This window comes from Podarcis filfolensis (assembly GCF_964270895.1).
Source record: "Podarcis filfolensis genome assembly, chromosome: 9".
NCBI lineage: Eukaryota > Metazoa > Chordata > Lepidosauria > Squamata > Lacertidae > Podarcis > Podarcis filfolensis.
Genome location: NC_139610.1, coordinates 8,613,609 through 8,633,772, shown reverse-complemented (window position 1 = coordinate 8,633,772; position 20,164 = coordinate 8,613,609). Strand labels below are relative to the sequence as shown.

General features: G+C 42.6%; 1 protein-coding gene across 7 annotated transcripts in view; it reads right to left on the bottom strand.

Annotated features, from left to right (window-relative positions):
- SLIT2 (slit guidance ligand 2) overlaps window positions 1-20,164 on the bottom strand; it is a 238,150-nt gene that overhangs the window by 33,159 nt on the left and 184,827 nt on the right. For all 7 annotated transcript variants that reach the window (XM_083630064.1, XM_083630067.1, XM_083630063.1 and 4 more), the window contains 10 exons: window positions 18,503-18,646; window positions 16,004-16,170; window positions 12,761-12,893; window positions 9,221-9,289; window positions 7,938-8,009; window positions 7,685-7,756; window positions 6,421-6,492; window positions 4,050-4,213; window positions 1,034-1,158; window positions 320-417 (listed from right to left, as the gene is read on the bottom strand). In XM_083630064.1, coding sequence (XP_083486190.1) covers window positions 320-417; window positions 1,034-1,158; window positions 4,050-4,213; window positions 6,421-6,492; window positions 7,685-7,756; window positions 7,938-8,009; window positions 9,221-9,289; window positions 12,761-12,893; window positions 16,004-16,170; window positions 18,503-18,646 — 1,116 coding nt within the window. The remainder of the gene's footprint in view (window positions 1-319; window positions 418-1,033; window positions 1,159-4,049; window positions 4,214-6,420; window positions 6,493-7,684; window positions 7,757-7,937; window positions 8,010-9,220; window positions 9,290-12,760; window positions 12,894-16,003; window positions 16,171-18,502; window positions 18,647-20,164) is intronic.

The window sequence follows — 20,164 nt, the reverse complement described above, 5'->3', positions numbered from 1 at the left end:
GCAATTAATTAGCATAATAGAGTCAACACCATGTTGTCTTGCCCTGTTATGCCTTGACTAATAACAACGTATTTAAAAGAAAAACTTAACAGGGAACATTAAGCTCATTGATGTTACTTTGTTTCCTGAAGCCTTAGAAGAACCACCACTGTGGGTTTGTGCTTTTGTGCTTATTAATAGTCCTCACTTCTCATTACTTTGTGGGATCAAAGATTACTAATAGCACACATAGACTTTTGTGTGGGAGTGCTTGGGTTCGGCTAGTCTGGTCTTTCAAAAGCAACAGGCTTCTCTTCTGTGTTTCCAGATAAAAACGTACCAAAATCCATCCTTTTCTCCTTCTTTTAAGTGACAAGTCCCTCCTTGTTTACAAGGGTTGCTAATGCAGGCATGAATTGGAACATCACAGTCCTGGCCCTAGAAATAAAACCGCAAAGTTGTGAGATTGCACAGAGAGAAGGCAAATTGGTTTATTCTTTTAAAATAACACAGTTATATACAGCTTGCCAATCAGAATGTTGGCTGTTCGAATCCACGCAATGGGGTGAACTCCCGTTGCTCTGTCCCAGTTTCTGCCAACCTAGCAGTTTGAAAGCACACCAGTGCAAGTAAATAAAGAGGTACTACTGCGGTGGGTAGGTAAACAGTGTTTCTATGTGCTCTGGCACTCGTCATGGTCCTCCATGTGCCAGTAGCAGTTTAGTCATGCTGGCCACATGACCTGGAAAGCTGTCTGTGGACAAACGCTGGCTCCCTTGGTCTGAAAGCGAGATGAGCACCACAACCCCATAGTCCCCTTTGACTGGACTTAACTGTCCAGGGGCCCTTTACCTTATACATTTCTCCACCCTGCTGTTAGTCTTGCTTCTCCCTCTTCAAAACCCAATGGCAGAGCATGTACTTGGCCTATAGGATGGAAGTTCAACCTGTGATCCCAAAGTACTAGGCTACATGGACCAATGGCATGGCTTAGCCTGGAAGATGGGTTCCCAATCTAATAAAATAAAAAATGACCTTCATATGTTCTCCATACCTTGAAGCCATAGGGACAGGAGCATCTGTAGAAATCGACAGGGTCGTTATTACAAGTTCCATCATTTTTGCATGGGTTTGATAAGCAGGGACTACATTTGGCCAGAATACTGACATCCACAGGACCTTCAAGGGAACACAAATTCACAGTCAGACACAAGCCTGTCATATTTGTTATCAAATACCTTTTCACCTAGGGGTGTCTGGCTAGAGCTATACTAGCCAATCATTCAATACATTTATGCCATACGCTGGCTGTGGACATGTAGCCTTTATGTGATGCCCAGGCTACACTCAGTTGCTAGCTGAGCAACCTTACCAAGAAAAAGCTGCACAATGCACAAAATGGTTCACTGAGGCTGGACTTGTGGAGGACAAGGCTATCAAGGGCTACTAGTCTTTTTGGTTCTATTACCTCCAGAAGCCCAAATTATGTGGGTCTTCCCACTCAAAGGAAGGAGATCGTGTGACTTCATTTGCTACAAGCATCCACCCTTCCACTACAGGAGTTCAGTTTTTGAACCTGGTAGGTTTTTTGATCCAGGCTCTAGTCCTTATTGCCACAAATGAAGAAGAAGAAACATCAGAAGATGGAGGACTCAACAGAAGGAAGACGATATCAAGGCAATAACCATATTTAAGGGTAGGCGCAGTAGAGGAAGATACCAAGAAATCAGAAGATCAGAAAACAGAAGTCAAGGAATGGGAAGGCTTGTCAATATCAATACTGACGCTCACAGAGGATATTGAAGGATACAACAAGATGGTAACAATTACAATTCTAACACGGTATATAAAACTTGCGGAAGTATAATGGCTTAACTGACACTGAAATGAGAATGCCTAAATATATATTGGTGAAAAGGTTTAACATTGGGGGTTTTCTACAGTTGTTTTCTAAAGGACTCTGGGTTAATGAATAACTGTTGATTGTGTTTTACTCTGTGCCCAGAGTGAGCATTTGATCATGTGATGAAGGTATTGAATTGCAAATCTTCACTTTGTTAGAGAATTGCCTTTAGTCCTTGTCTCTCAAACTCCATGGGGTGAGGATGAAAATGGAGCTCTCCTGAAGGGAGAGAAACAGCCTAAGGCTTCTAGGTCTGTTTCTAGGTCTGTTTGAATTATTTCACATTTTCTAAGATTCTGGGCCTGTGCTGAACAGCACAATACATCGTATGGATATTTTGATTATATCTTTAATGCTTATATTCTGTTTTTGAAAAGTTTGGCCAGGAAACTTTGAACAGTATTATTATGGGCCTGGACAATGATTTATTCCAAAAGGAATCAGTTCTTTTTGCTTCCAGTCACTTCAAACTGTGCAATATTAATATCTGCAATATCCCCCCCCCAAAAAAAAGTCAAGGAAAGAAACAACTATCTGACTTTTAGAAGACATCTTAAAGCAGTCCTGTATAGGGAAGTTTTAAATGTTTGATGTTTTACTGTGGTTTTATAATTTGTTGGAAGCTGCCCAGAGTGGTTGGGGCAACCTAGTCAGATGGACGGCATATAAATTAAACAGAGGTTGGATGGCCATCTGTCATGGATGCTTTAGCTGAGATTCCTGCATTGCAGGTGGTTGGACTAGATGACCCTGGGTCCCTTCCAACTTTACGATTCTATGATTAATAAATCATCATCATGATTTAAAAGACCAAAAGGTTGTTTAGGATGCCAGAATGTCATTATGCCATAGCACGTAAAAAGGAATCACTCACAAATGTCATCCAAGCAAAGTGGGAAGAAACGGACAACATGCACGTCTTTGGGGAAAATGTTTGCTTGAGAAACATGTAGGGAAGGTCCGAAGGTCCTGGCTTAAACAGAAATTCAATCCAGGGCACTTTACAGTCTTACCTGGTATCAGAAAACCACAAGGCCCTGGTATCTCTAGAAGCAGGGTGTGGATTGTGAAGTGCCAAAAGTAAAACATGGAAAATCTATTAGATGCGACACCCCTAGAGGAATAATGTATATGGGAATAGGGCGAATGCTCTAGGGGACATTATCCATGGAAATAAGCTCTTTGCTAATACTATTTCTAATGTAAGTAGAAAGTAGAACTACATAATTCAGAAGGGAATTTAGCAAATGTTCTTTACATTGGTTATTTTATTTTTAATTCTACATTGCTGTACATTGCTATCTTTGAGCACAAGTTTTCTCATTGTTAATACAGTGGTACCTCGGGTTAAGTACTTAATTCGTTCCGGAGGTCCGTTCTTCACCTGAAACTGTTCTTAACCTGAAGCACCACTTTAGCTAATGGGGCCTCCTGCTGCCACCGTGCCACCGGAGCACGATTTCTGTTCTCATCCTGAAGCAAAGTTCTTAACCCGAGGTACTATTTCTGGGTTAGCAGAGTCTGTAACCTGAAGCATATGTAACCCAAGGTACCACTGTACTGGACTTGTACGCAAGCCAAAAGAAGAAATAGTTTCCCCCGTACCCCAATAAGTTCTAGCACTTGTAATCATAGCAAGAAACATGTTGCACTACATCAGACTATTAAAAGTTTTATTTTCCTAAAGACAGTGATTCTATTAGACAATGGCTTCTAAGGGTTTTTAAACAAGCAAAAATGAAACCAATATGACTGAGACAACCTTCAGAATGGTGACTCTCCAGACATCTTGAAAGTACTACTGGACACATTACGTTCTTATTGTATTCTATAATGCTATAAACAAACATTTGTAAACAAAAATGTGTAATCCAGGTACACTCAACAGATAACTGTGATTGACTGCAGCTTTTTGCTGAGTGTACACATTGGCAAACCCAGATTTGCATCCCCGTTATAGATGAAATGGTCCTAAGTCATTCAGGGAGAATGACAGCAATAATTTTTCAAATGTGTTCCATGGCATGGAATATTTTTAACACACTGGATAAGAGCAGGAAATGTCTCTCTTATGGTTATATGAAACTGAGAGCATATTATATTGAAGGCAATTATTTTTCTATTCTAGGATGCTGAAATATAAGCATTTTGGCGAGGGGGAACATACCTTGGCAGGTGAATTTTTTAGATGGAGTGGTGAGAAGCAGCTTGTCAGCCATTTCCCCAGGTCCAGCACAACGGGCTATGCCTGGCTCTTTGTATTCCGACTTTACCCAATCAGACAGCCACTGCATATTACAGTCACAGTGAAGTGGATTTGCTCCAATTGCACTGCAGAACCAAAACAACAACAACACCATTTCACATGATCTCTCTCACAGAGCTTTTCTTATCATGAAAACATAGTGGAAAATACTCCGTATGTTGCTGAATCAACTTACTAAAAAGTTACAGAAAAGAGAGCATGAAGCTTCAGCTTCACAATGGCTCTGAAGGGAAACATTGGGAAGAAATGCATTATAAAATTAAAAAGGTAAAGGGACCCTGACCATTAGGTCCAGTCGTGGCCGACTCTGGGGTTGTGGCGCTCATCTCGCTTTATTGGCCGAGGGAGCCGGCATACAACTTCCGGGTCATGTGGCCAGCATGACTAAGCCGCTTCTGGCGAACCAGAGCAACACACGGAAACGCTTTTTACCTTCCTGCTGGAGCGGTACCTATTTATCTACTTGCACTTTGACGTGCTTTCAAACTGCTAGGTTGGCAGGAGCAGGGACCGAGCAACGGGAGCTCACCCCGTCATGGGTATTCGAACCGCCGACCTTCTGATCGGCAAGTCCTAGGCTCTGTGGTTTAACCCACAGTGCCACCCACATCCCTATTATAAAATTATAAACCCATTATAAACAATTCATCACCAAATGGTTAACTGTGAAAGGTGGAACTAAACATTAAAAGGCAAACATGGGGCTCCAAGTTTTTCTCACAATACTAATGTGAAGGAAGGGGGCATCTGCAAGATATACCGTATTTTTCGTCCCATAGGACGCTCCGTCCCTTAGGACGCACCTAGTTTTTTGGGGGGGAAATAAAGGAAAACAATTTTCCCTTTAGTTCCCCCCAAAACTAGGTCGGGGAACAGCGGGATGGCGGCGCTGCGCCTCCCCACTGTCCCCCGAGCTTGTGGGGCTGGCCGATGTCTGCCCGAAGCGCAGGGCGCTCTGGTTCAGCGTGCCCCGCGCTCCGTGCAGCAGGCTGCTATTCGCAGCGTGGGGAGCCCTGCGGGAACTCCCGCAGGGCTCCCCACACTGCAGATGTCTGCCCGGTGCGCGGGGCGCTCTGCTTCAGGGCGTCCCTCGCGCCGGGCGGCAGGCTGCTATCCGCAGCCTAGGGAGCCCTGCGGGAACTCCTGCGGGCTCCCCAGGCTTTCTGATAGCTTCCTGAAGCCTGGAGAGCGAGAGGGGTCGGTGCGCACCGACCCCTCTCGCTCTCCAGGCTTCAGCGAAAGCCTGCATTCGCCCCATAGGACACACACAGATTTCCCCTTCATTTTTGGAGGGGAAAAAGTGCGTCCTATAGGGTGAAAAATACGGTAATCGGCAACTGAGAGGGGCTGCTTAGCGTCTCTTGTGTTTGCAAGTTTCCTCTGTATTGCAAACAAATGCTTTCCACTTATTTATTTTAACTTTCAGCACCCTTAACAAACCACAGTTTCTAGGATTCTTTGCGGGAAGCCATGATGGTTAAAGTGGTATAAAGGTGCTTTAAACGTATAGTGTGGATGTGACCTAGTGTCATCACAGAGAGCCGCTAACTGAAAATAATCAAGACTCCTACTCATGGGGGTGGGGAGGTTTTCAACCCAAACATTTATACTCCAAGCCCAGTAACAATCTGTTAACACTGAAAGAAGAGGCCCAGATCAATGCTTGCAACAGTGCAGGCTTTAAGGTGTAATCAGTGAATAAACAAAACATATTTTGCAAGAAGGCAAAGGAAGCAATAAAGAATTTAGCAATAGTTTCCCCTTATCAGCATAATATACAAGGCTTGACACATGCAACACGACATTCACTAAGTTGTTGTGGCAGGCTGGGGAAACATTGAGATGCTCATTCATTTCACTGCCAATTTTTACATGGTTTTTTGTGCACCCCAAAACATGAATTCCCTGGCTAGGAAAGTAATATAAATATTTGTTTATGGACTATATATACATAGCTGCAAGAATATTGAAGTTCATTAAAACGGTAAAAGAACAGAAGGTAGACATATGTTTACCTACAACCCATCTTCCATTGCTTATGTATCCTTCCAGTCAATCACACCAGCAAATACATTCTTACAATAAGCGCATCCAACCACTGTATAAGTGCACTGCTAAAAGTGTTATCTGTGTATATCCCAGGTACATGACAGCCTGTGCTTCCCTGAACTAGTCTATACAAATGTTTAGGATGAGGCTGTTAGTCTCTCTAACGGTGAACTGCCCAATCAGCACATGAATGCAAATATTAACTTATGGACAGGATACTTACAGATGGGATAACGCTGAAAGATCATTAAAAGCACCTTCAGGTACAACAGAAATATCATTGCCGTGTAGAGACCTATGCAAACGAGAAACAATTATGTGCTTGGAAATAGATGGCGAAGAACTTAATAAATGGCATTGATGCAATATATTTCCAGACATCTGCATATATTATCAGTATCAGTTCCTTGTAAGCTTGAAATCCATCCCAAAATTCACAGTCAACCAAGGCTGTTCTATCTATCTATCTATCTATCATCTATCTATCTATCTATCTATCATCTATCATCTATCTATCTATCTATCACACACACACACACTTTTTATTGCTTGTAAGCCACTTTGGATGAGATTTGCCTGGAAAAGCAGCATGTATGTTTTGGAAAACACCGTACTTTCCGTGTATAAGACTAGGGGTTTTTTTCACTTTAAAATAAGGTTAAAAATCTGGGGGTACCTTATAGATGGATAGTGCATATGCCCATTTTCTAAATTTGGGGTCCCCCAAAGTAAGGGGTGTCTTATACATGTGGACGTCTTATACACAGAAAAATATGATAAATCAATAAAAAAAGGGAATCTGTTTTTCCGGGTCATGTGGCCAGCATAACTATGCCGCTTCTGGCGAAACCAGAGCAGCGCACAGAAACACTGTTTACCTTCCCACCAGAGTGGTACCTATTTATCTACTTGCACTTTTGGGGGCGCTTTCAAACTATCACGGGGATTCGAACCGCCGACCTCCTGATCGGCAAGCCCAAGAGGGTCAGTGGTTTAGACCACAGCGCCACCTGCGTCCAACAATCCTAGCAGTCTGCCTCACATGATTATTTTACTGTGCACTCGAGTTCATACCTTATAATATGGCTACATGGGGTACTGCAAATTATTTATTTATGGAATAACTGTAGTTCAATTACTACATCAGAAGTTGCTTTAGGTTGATTCCATCAAGGTACCAGGGTGAGTGACTTCTTAGGGAATTATCCTAATTATAAACCATTAAGACCCAACTGAGCAGTTTTGGTGACAGAATCCCACACTTCTCTGGTAATGTATGAGATAATGCAATCATTGGTGGACATGCGTGGTGCTGGGTCAACCCACATCCCCTAGCTCAAACAGCACTGATAGGGGAATATCTATTGCCATATTTGGCCATTCATACTACCAGAGCCATGGGGAAGGAGCACCCACACAGCTTGATTCAGGTCTCATGCTCCAAGTGGTACACACAAGAAAATGAGTAATAGAACATTACTACTTACAGCAGCCTAAGCGATTTCAAGCCATCAAACGTTCGTGCCGGGATACACCTGAGACGATTGTAGCTCAGAATTCTGAAAGTATACCAAGTAATTAATTTTCAAACTAGATATCATAAACGCAGAGCTGTAAACTCCAGTTTGCATATTGATTTCTTCATCATAAACACACAGCCAAAATCCAGATCAACCATCAGCTTTATTAATGAAGATTATATTGTAAACATTTTTTTTTTTGCTACACAAATACACTTACAAAGTAAGCAGCTGAGTCATGTTGCTGAAGCTCTGGTTAGAAAGGGTGCTGATTCTGTTGTTACTTAAATCTCTAAAAAAATAACAATAAAAATCCAGAAATTCTTTAAGTCATAACACAGATGTTCAAACACCAAATCCTATTAGTAAATGTAGTATTATTAATTCTTATTTAAAATGTCAGTTTATACTGCCACATGCAATGTATGAACCCAGCAAGCATTTTAACAAGTAGGATTAAAGACAACAAAACGAGAATGCCAATATTACAAAAAGAAGAAACCCAAATAATATCCAGAACTAGACCCTTCAGATATGAACGTATTGCTAATACTTCCCTTTGTGGGAAAAAACCGGTAACTACATGGCGTATCTGAACAAGTGATTTCCTGAGTGATAATAAATGCACTGTTTTGGAGCAGAACAGGTAAGGATGCAACATTTCTTAACTGGTATGCTTTATATTTAAAGTATTAACCACTTTTGTTTCATAAAATATGTGCTTACTAGAAAACATACTTTTGAAAAATGCAAACACATTTTGATTGTGTTTATACATGATGCAATTTAGTAAAGTTGCTTCTCAGTTTGATATTCTCCTGAAGATTAACTTTGAAATTACCCTTAAAGCTGAATTTACCTTCTAAAAAATCCAGCAAGCAGCTCAGAAATGCTTCACTAAAGATGTTGAGTGCTGCCACTATTTCCTCCTGTTCTTTCACTATAATGCCATCTACTGCTGTATAACCCTGTTCCAAGCAAACTAATCCAATTTCTCTCTGCAACCGAATATATTTGTGTAATGCCTTTACACTCTTTAATACTGTGTGCTATCCATATAATAAACAACTACATCCAGCATACTCCATGGTGCATCTTTTGGAGTGGATAGCAAGGTACAGTCGTACCTTGGATCCCAAATGCCTTGGTACTCGAATGTTCTGGCTCTCGAATGCTGCAAACCCAGAAGTGAGTGTTCTGGTTTACAAACCCAAATGTCTGACAGGGCTTCCATGGCTTCCTGCAGCCAATCAGAAGCTGTGCTTTGGTTTCCGAACGTTTTGGAAGTCGAACGGACCTCTGGAAAAGATTCTGTTCAACTTCCAAGGTATGACTGCATTCAGTCTACATACTTTCTAATGAATCGTGCTGTGATTAGTGGACTAAATATAAACTATTTCTAAAATGTGCAATAGAATTTTAATTATGAAGACGTCTGGAAGTACTTCATTTAATGGAAAAGCAGATTTTAAATAACATTAGCATAGAGAGAGGATTACTCACATAAGAGTTAAGTGCTTGTAGTTTGAAAGTTCTTTGGGGACAAGGGTAAACTGGTTTCCATCCAAATAACTACAAAAGGGAAGATAGAACGCAATATTATTTAATTGAAATCACCAATAGTTCATTCCATGACTCTAATACCCACACACTTTTTAAATAATAACATGACAACTGGGGAATAGATGAGATCAACCATCAGTTTAATAGCCAGATGCACACCTGCACACTAACAGAAATAGTTTGACTACGGTGAACCAATATTTTCTATTTGATGCAAACACATCTGGCTTGTCGGAAAAGGCTGTTTCATTGTATATCAGTACTTCTTTGTAAAAAGTGGAGTTTTGGATCAGCAATAGTGTGGTAGAAAAATGAAGGGCGATGTTACAACTGCTATCAAAAGTAGATAGTAACACTCAGGCAGTGTTCTGCTCCAGGTAATGATTCCAGCAGAAAGAGGGATCTGGTCCAAGTTAGGGAGGAGGGGGTCGGCCTGGCAGGCAGAATCAAGTGATGCAAGGCAGTGTCAATCCAAGCCAGGAAGAACAGGTAGAAGGTTCCAGCAAGGTGAGAGTTCAGCACTGCCGAATCCATACAGAGCTGGAGCAAGCTGTTGTTTCTGTAACAGGCAAACTCTAAATATTGTTGCAGCTCCCACCTTTTTAATAAAAGGGGCCTTGCCTGTCTGGACAACATTTTGCTCCTATTGCATGCAAGAGATTGTGGTTTCATTGGAGCATCCGGGCTGGGGCGCACAGAGTCTGAGTGTGCGACAGTGCGACCTCACGCCAGAGGGATGATGGCAAAATGGGTTCCACCTGTGTCGCCGCTTCCTGGGCAGTGCAGAGTGAGGGCAATTCTCTCTAACTCTTCGAACTCTAATTCATGGCCTTATCCTCTGAGGAGGAATAGTCAAACCTCGATGTCATGGTGGACAGTTGTTCTTTAAAAATATATCGCAACTAGCAGGTTGCTAGGACCACTGTGAGTGAACCTGATGTCCAGATATGGGGGTGTAGCCTTATTGGAGTTCACCGATTGGGTCTGCGTTGCTCCGGGACAGGAGGAAGGAAGTCAAATGACACCGAGGTTGGTTCAAAGAAAGAGTTTATTCTGCTCTCCGGATAGCAGCAGTCACTTGCGTGGTGAGTCCACAGCAAGTCCAAAGAAATGAGAAGTTTCATGCAGTATATATATCCTCCAGGCACCCTCTCCCTCCTTCCCCAGGAATCCAACCACGTCAGCCTATGTACGCAAGTTGACATCACATATGTTCTTGCTCTGGTATTCTTAACCATAAAAGGGTATTCCTTCCTGTACTTCTGACCATAAAAGGATCTTCCTCTTCCTACTCTTATCTTGGAGGAAGAGGTCATCATCTCCGAGAACACACTCTGGCTTTGTTCCCGGACTTAGGTCTGTGCGTCAGGGTTGTGGTAAGATAAGACCTAGAGTGTCATCCCTGTTTCACTTTAGAGTGGACAAGGCCATCCTTATCATCACAGACTGATAAAGGAGAGAGCCTTGTTTATGCGGCTGTGTTCTTGTTATGCATTTGCTCAACAGCTCAAGTTTTATGCATTTTAGAGTGCTCTCTTGGAGAAACAAGAAAAGGGGGGGGGTTGAGTCAGTTTTAAACTGACTGCACAGAAACCCATTCCTTCAGGGGGAATAAACATCCCCATACTTGGGCTACGTGAACTCGTGGAATCCAGCAGAGCTTTGCTAGAGGTTGTGCCAGATGTGATTGACAGTAGGAATTCGGCTGAAGCCACCCATATAGACCTTTGGTTCATCTGCTTTTTGAAATTCTCCAGGCATGCCTAGGTTCCTCTCACAGCACACGCAGCAGTGTTAGTCGTGCAAAGCTTCATCCTCTCTGTAAAACGACAGATTTTTTTGGAGGCTGGGTATGGGTCTTATCAGAATCTTCTGAAGCACCCACGTTCACGGTTCTGAAAATGCTCAGAACTGTCCAAGGTAACAGAATATGTCCTGTCATGTACTGGGCCAGATAAACTAAGCACACAAGCAGTCTTTCAGTGGAGGTCAAAACTTCAAGGTGCACGAAGGGATCTTGAGAGAATTTGTTCATCAAACCCTCCAGTCATGTGATTTATTCATTATTATTATTAATAATAATTTATTATTTATACCCCGCCCATTTGGCTGGGTTTCCCCAGCCACTCTGGGCGGCTCCCAACAACATATTTAAAATACATTAAAACATCAGTCATTAAAACTTCCCTAAACAGGGCTGCCTTCAGATGTCTTTTAAAAGTCAGATTTTATTTCCTTGACATCTGATGGGAGGGCATTCCACAGAGTGGGTGCCACAACCAAGAAGGCACTCTTCATTTCTTGCAGTGAGGGAACTGCCAGAAGGCCTTTGGAGCTGGACCTCAGTGTCCGGGCTGAACAATGGGGGTGGAGACGCTCCTTCAGGTATACTGGGCTGAGGCCATTTAGGGCTTTAAAGGTCAGCACCAACACTTTGAATTGTGCTTGGAAATGTACTGGGAGCCAATGAGGGTTTTTCAAGACAGGTGTTATGCGGTCTCAGCGGCCACTCCCAGTCACCAGTCTAGCTGCCGCATTCTGGATGAGTTGTAGTTTCTGAGTCACCTTCAAAGGTAGCCCCATGTAGAGTGCATTGCAGTAGTCCAAGCGGAAGATAACCTGAGCATTCATTACATATTTTACTTTTTAAAGTTAATACTCTACTCTTCAGCCAGCAAGGCTCCCAAAGCAGCTTACAAAGAATTTGGAACTCTTCCTTGAGTAATAATCACATCTAGAAGAAGTGGGAAAGCAGAACGCAGGAATGGGAACTCTGGGCCAGACAATTTCCATTAAAGAGGGGCAGTAGCCGATAAGTGAATCTCATGTGATAAAAATCGCTCCATGTTACAAAGGCAACATGAGCATCTGAAGACAAGGCCATGAAGAGCTCTCAGAGACTGCAAGCCTGATCCTTCAGAGGAATATAATCCTGTTCTGAAGACACTGAACACCTCTTTCCAGTTCAGATGGACCTCCAAATTTTGCTTTCGCAAGTGATACAAAGCACTGTAGTGCCCCACAAATATACTATTTTTAAACGATTGATGTTATAACACTGTAAGACCAAAGGATACATTTTCTAGTTGAGAAAAATCTGAAGGCACTATAAAGGTAACCCACAAGAACAGCAGACTTTGTTGGTGCGCATGGAAACGCAGAGTTATTCTCAAAAAAAAGGTTTAAAAAGTTAGTAGATCAAGTTTTTACCATTATTGGTTCCAATCAATATCCAGAAAATAACTCCAGGAGAAATAGATTTCCAATGTTTGGATAGCTTCTGAAATGAGCGTTGAAAAGGCAAAGCATTGAAATACCATACCTGAGGTCCTGTGACAACTATTTAGCAAAGGCAGACTAGGATCTTGACCAATGGGCAGTCCAATAATGTTAAGTTACCTGCCAAAAGCACCCCCATCACTCTCGAAAGAAACATTGTTGCTGACATTTAATTTTAATTTTATTTTTTGTACTACTTACAGTTCAGTTACATCTTTGGGGATGCCTTTTGGCAAAGTCTTTAGACCTTTGTTGCTACAACGAACCACAGTATCTAGGCAAGTACATTCTGCGGGGCAACGGGAGAGTGGAGAGCAGCTGTTGTCATCATTTCCTAGTTCATAAAGAGAAACATATAAAGATAAGCCATGCTCAGCTAACAGCACCTAAGCATGGCAGCAGCACAATCATTTTAATCTGTTCTAGATATATAGGAAGATTCTGCTTTCAGGTAACTCTGTATATAGAAAATATAATATTATCTTCAGTTACCAGAGACATGATGTATTTTAACTTCCACTACATGGGTACCTGACGGGACATGGGTGGCGCTGTGGTCTAAACCACAGAGACTAGGGGTTGCTGATCAGAAGGTTGGCGGTTTGACTCCCTGCGACGGGGTGAGCTCCCATTGTTCAGCCCCAGCTCCTGCCAACCTAGCAGTTTGAAAGCACGTCAAAGTGCAAGTAGATAAATAGGTACCGCTCCAGCGGGAAGGTAAACGGTGTTTCCGTGTGCTGCTCTGGTTCGCCAGAAGCGGCTTAGTCATGCTGGCCACATGACCCGGAAGCTGTACGCCGGCTCCCTCGGCCAATAAAGCAAGATGAGCGCCACAATCCCAGAGTCATTTGCGACTGGACCTAATGGTCAGGGCTCCCTTTACCTTTATATGGGTACCTGCATTTTTAGGGAAAAGGCACTTGGTGCCATAGCTACTGAAGAAATAGCTCAGTTGGTTGTGCATTGGGCTCTTAATCTCAGAGTCTGAGTCCCACGTTGGGCAAAAGATCCCTGCATTGCAGGCAGTTGGACCAGACGATCCTTGTTGTCCCTTCCAACTCTATGAGATGTCTCAACTTGAATGGCACAGGCTTAACTGACCACAAGCAGGATCCAAATACAGTGGTAGGTAAAGGTAAAGGTACCCCTGCCCGTACGGGCCAGTCTTGGCAGACTCTAGGGTTGTGCGCCCATCTCACTTAAGAGGCTGGGGGCCAACGCTGTCTGGAGACACTTCCAGGTCACGTGGCCAGTGTGACAAAGGTGCATCTGGCGAGCCAGCGCAGCACACGGAAACGCCGTTTACCTTCCCGCCAGTAAGCGGTCCCTATTTATCTACTTGCACCCGGGGGTGCTTTCGAACTGCTAGGTTGGCAGGCGCTGGGACCGAGCAACGGGAGCGCACCCCGCCGCGGGGATTCGAACCGCCGACCTTTCGATCGGCAAGCCCTAGGCGCTGAGGCTTTTACCCACAGCGCCACCCACGTCCCAAAATACAAAATACAGTGGTACCTTGGGTTAAGTACTTAATTCGTTCCGGAGGTCCGTTCTTAACCTGAAACTGTTCTTAACCACTTTAGCTAATGGGGCTTCCTGCTGCTGCCGTGCTGCCAGAGCACGATTTCTGTTCTCATCCTGAAGCAAAGTTCTTAACCCAAGGTACTATTTCTGGGTTAGCGGAGTCTGTAACCTGAAGTGTATGTAACCTGAAGCGTATGTAACCCAAGGTACCACTGTAGCTGCTTAGACTTGCACAAGCCTAGTGGATTCCTTGACATTTCCCTCACTTTGAACAGCATCAGGTCACAAACTGCTTTTGACAACATGCAGTATGGGAATGGGAATGGAATTGTTACTGTGTATTGATTCTATAGTTGTAAGCAGCTTAGAAGCTATTTTGACATATATGCAGAGCAACAAAGATATTCAGGTGGAAGTCACAAAACTGGCTTATTTAGAGACTAGAAGCAGATGCTGGGCATGCACAAATCTTCTCCAGCTCTTGATGGAGTAAATCCTCTTGAGAGGCTCAGTGAAGACACCACAAAATTCCCAGTTTAGACATTTTCCTTGTGATGAGCGAGAACAGGCAGGCTTGAGGCCACCATCTATCTCACTTAAGGAACAATCCTAGGGAGGAAATAATGTCTGAACAAGCCCACGCATGATACTGAGTGAAGTGAAGGACATGAGGCAGGAGCTGGTAATGCAGGTGACCTGTGCACAAGCAAGCTGCCAGCTAGCTCTGCTGAGACTCCTTTTATTGGCACAATATGCAAACCCAGGCAGATACATTTTGGACTGTGACCTTTACACATCTTCCAATCCTGAGATCATGGGGTGGTACAAAGTTATTTTGGTACCTGTTTCCACCGCGTCACTTTCCGCATGCACAATGTATGACGAAAGAGACAAAGGTCACAGACTGGGCATGGCAGACCACTAAGAGAGCAAAGGTTAGATAGGGGGCAAGATGTTCAGACAGCTGTGGCTTTATCTGTGGGGGGGGAGTGTGCTCCGCACCCCAAGGTCACACATGGAAACAGCTGAGGCTGCCCACGGGCTGGAGTGTGTTCCACAACCCAGAGATCATTCCTACAATTGAGTTATATTATTATTATGCAGAAGGAATCCATGCCAGTACTGCTCCAGTTCAGGGGCAATCATATTGCTAGCTTTTCCCACACAACCTTTGACCCCTGGTGTTATTGGCACAGACAAAGCCGGAAAGAAAATAACACCAGAATCATCCTTAAAAGGCAACGGTAAGGTAACAGATTTAACTTCTGTGTTAGGGATAGAAGGATCTGTCGATTTCAGTTCCCTCGGTTTCTCATTTTTCCAATTTTAAATTCATCTCTCTGCATTTTGCAACAATTTGTGATTTTTTTTAAAAAAGTCATAAAAATTCAACATTTTAGTGCCAACTTCTAATAAACACATTTTTATACGTAGTTTTGACTAATGTACACATTTTTGCAGGCAATTCCCCTTATATAATGCATTTTTTTGAATTCTGAATATTAATTTTTACGCACACATCCCCCTAATGCATTCTTTTTTTTTTCTTGGTTAGAGAACTGCATCGCAAAATTTGGATAAGTTTTGAATTTTGAATAACGGCTTTGTTTCCATCTGCATGTTGTTTTTAAAGGTGCTTATTTGATAGATTCGGCTTTAAATTTGAATGGAACTGAATTTATTTATCCTCCACCCCTATTTTTCATACTACAATTTTAATTGTTGTATTTTATTCTTGTTTTTAAGTTGTATTCATTCCACTTGTTTTTATTATTGCTTGTTAGCCGCCCTGAGCCCGGCCTTGGCTGGGGAGGGCGGGGTATAAATAAAAATTATTATTATTATTATTATTATTATTATTATTATTATTACAATGATGAATCTGCCATGAGAGACATACAGCATGACAGCTCCGTTTCTTACCGTCGTCACAAGTGAAGTCCTGAATGGCCACATCCTGTATAGGAATTTCTTTCAGGAAGTAGGGTTTCTGGCAGCGGGGGTTGCCCGTTACAATTCGCTTTTTCCGCAGCCATTCTCCCAGCCATGCTAAGTGACAGTTGCAGTTGAAAGGGTTGGCTAAGAGGTTTCTGATAAACACATGTGAACAACACAGGGCTCAGTTTCAAGGGATGAAAACGCACGCACAAAAATTAAAACACCCTGTTCGCACTGCAAAAAAAGTAGGATTAGTTTTACTGGCTCTTTTCACTCCATCCACCCTTTGCATTTTATGCGATAGTGATGCAGACGAAATTCCACCCACAAAAAAACCCCTCCTCTTGCCCCCACCAAAGATCAGGCTAGCAATTTCGGAGTCTGAGCTGAGAAATCCCGAGACCTTAAAATGATTTCTAAATAAGATGTATCACAAATCTGACTTGCTGTCAAGCTATCTACACACAATAATACAGTAATTTAATGTCAAAATGTAGGCTGATTACTTTATATTATTAGCTTTAACCTGACAACAGCTCTTTCATTAATTTGCCTCTTCAAGATTTCCATCTTTTATTTGCTCCAGAGAATAGGTTTTCCATATAAACTGACAGCTAAGTTGATTACATGCCAGTTATAAAAATGGATTTACTTCCACAAGTCTCAGTGCTTTTGGCACCTCCACATTTCAACAGAGGCCTATTGACAATTTCATTATTTATAAATATGCCATCTTTAATATGCACGAATTAGTCATTAGGTGTAACTTGTCACATTGTGAGAGGGCAGAGGATTAAGTATGCCGGTAATTACGTTCTTCCCTCAGAAATTCCTACCACAGAAAACCCAATTGTTAGACACACCACATGCCTTAGTCCCCCCTCCAATATTCATATCACTGAATATTCATATTTCCTTTTACTGAATATTCATATTTCCTTTTACGTACAGTTGACTTATGGGGGGTGTGTGTTTCAAATGTATCTTATTTAGCCTGCAATCCTTGCACAGTTGCCTGGGAATAAGCTCCATTGAATACAATGGGACATACTTCTGAGTAAACATGCATATGATGACTGATCTATAATTGCTACAATTCCCAACTTTTTGCTTAACACTAGAGCTCCTTTTGAACCTTTAATAGCACCCTTACAGAGGACACATTTTCTGCTATTTTCTCTCTCTTTAGATTACCTGCCAATTTCTTCCATGCCTAGCTACAGTTGAAACACAGGAATATGGTCAGTAAAATGGCAACAGCTCTGTGTTGTTCTATGGCAAATATTACTCCTCAGAGCTGTGTGTGTGTATCAGGTGCTCAGCTTTAACCAAACTCCTTTATACAGGTAGTAACCATTTTGCGTGTGTTCAAAGCATGCATGACTATGCGCACACACATCACCATAAATCTGGAAGTGGCAGAGAAAGGGGGCAGATGAGTGACAGGGGGGCTTATACACACCCTGCTATCACATGCAATGAACTGGAATGCAATGTCCCCCACCAACAAATCAGTAGTTGCCTGTATTACACAAGTTATCTCAGGGGTAACCAGATACAGAATCAAAACAAATTATCAAATAGCTTATTATAGCAATATAAGGGGGAAGAAAGAACACTTCCTTTGTGTGTGGGTTTCCCACATTATTTCTCAAAGCGGTTCACAAAAACTCAAAGCGGTTCACGAAAAAGAGACATTTCCCTGCTTGTGAGTTAATAACATGAGTGAAATGCTTGCCCATTTCTGACTGGGCCCTCTTAAGTTACTGAGGCTAATATCTAAAGAATTGCGCCTTGTTGCACATGTTTATTTGCGCTAAGTAAATGAATACATTTATGAATGTTTCGATCACCCAAATAACAGGAACAGTTCAGAGCCTCCACCCAGCTGTTCATGCTCTGTCACTCTCCCCTTTGAAAAAAAATGGGGTAGCGTGAGAAGAAGGGAGTTTTATGGGTGTATCTGAACAAGTGCAGATCTTTGGACAAAAGCCTCAGGGCTCTCAATGCACCCTCTGAGTGTCCCTCATTATCAGAGAGAGCTGCATTTTGTATTAAACAACCCTTCTGGCTGATTCAGCTGCACTGGTACCCTGAACCAAGGGAAATCATTGCTAGGAAGCCAGAGTCAGACACAATATGCATGGGGTTATTTAGAAACAGTATGAGCCACCAAACAAATAGCAGAGATTACCAATGTATTTTCACATTTTGTCACACAACTCTCAATTTGAATTTTAGCATTCTCTGAAAACTTTCACATACGTGACTTTGCAAGCACTCTTGACTTGTTTGTTGACTGAACTGTGGCCCTCCAAATGTTATTTGACTGCAACTCCCATCAGCCCCAGCCAGCATGGCGAATAGCCAAGGATGATGGGATATGGAGTTCATCTGGAGGGTCATAAACAAGTTACCCCTAATTTAGATATAACACACATGTATAAATGTCAAGGACTGGCTATAAATGCAAGAACAACTTACAGTGTAGACAAGGAATGAAGAGTGTCAAATGCACCAGGAGCAATTGTGGTTATTTGGTTATCGTATAAGGAGAGCAATCGAACAGAGCTCAGGCCTGTGAAACTGTCATTACTCACGCAGCTGATGCGATTGCTCCTTAGCATCCTGAGGAAAAATGAAACAAATCATTTTGTTACTCCAAAGGGTAGTAACACCATCATCCCTAATCAGAACATCTGGAGGGCATGAAGTTGGGGAACAATGCCATAGAGAATGTATTGCACATCTCATCTGTGTACATTTCCCTGTTGTTCTTTAGTTGCTTAATTGTGTCCCACTCTTCATGACCCCATGGACCAGAGCACGCCAGGCACTTCTGTCTTCCACTGCCTCTCGCAGTAGCTTCGAGAACACTGTGCAACCATCTCATCCTCTGTCTTCCCCTTCTCCTTGTGCCCTCCATCTTTCCCAACATCAGGGTCTTTTCCAGAGAGTCTTCTCTTCTCATGAGGTGGCCAAAGTATTGGAGCCTCAGCTTCAAGATCTGTCCTTCCAGTGAGCACTCAGGGCTGATTTCCCTCAGAATGGATAGGTTTGATCTTCTTGCAGTCTATGGCACTCTCAAGAGTCTCCTCCAGCACCACAATTCAAAAGCATCAATTCTCCGGCGATTAGCCTTCTTTATGGTCCTGCTCTCACTTCCATATACCACTACTGGGGAAAACCATTCCTAGAGTTTACTAAACATTTTATGAGATGTTGTATTGCATTTTTTCCCTGAGTTATTAACTTACTAGGCATGGATGCTGAGAAATAATATGTAGTATTTATAAAGCACTTGAGGGCATTAGAAGAGCCCTGCTGGATTAGAGCAAAGGTACATTTAAGACCGTTTCCCACAGTGATGAAATAGATGCCAATGGGAACCCCACAAGTGGGACATGAACACAACAGCACTCTCCTGCTACTCCACATATATGATCCCAGAAATCTCTGCAACCAGACCCAACTTAACCCCCGCTCAATCCCAGTCCAGTTTACTGATGGGATGCTGGATGCTATGATCCTATACACGACTGTGGCCTGATGGGAAGTCTTGCTCTCACGCTTCGCTCCTGCACATGATGCTGCGCAAACCGTTCTAAGCTGAAACATTCCTAGAATGTTCAGTTCACATTGAGTTCAGGAAAACACCGTACCCTGACCTGTCCTTAATGCATAGTTGACCACATCTATTGGAACGTAATTGTTTAAGTCTTGCATTATCAATCATTAGTTATATTTTAATTAGGAGGTTTTCATGCCTGTCTAGTTCTGTGCTCCCTTTCCCAGTCTTTAATCTATTGGTGATTAATGCAACCTTTGCTTTGTATTTGTGTTAACCAATCAGCAATAAGCACATGTGTGGCAATGCTGTAATATTCAATAAAAGGGACTCCCTGAGACTTGCTCGGGAGATGCCTCCCAGATAACACTCGCTACCTGTCTGTCGTTATTTCAACCCAACAGTTTACAAATTGTGAAATTGGGGGACTTCAGCAATTTGGGAGGCACCAATAGGAGTAAAGTGTTTGCCCTCTAACCAAGAGCAGCATTCATGCTCCTTGCCGTTACTGGGTACTGGTTCTTCTTCCTACCCAAAGGATGTCAAAATAATAGCCAGAGGAATGGTCCTAACTGTTA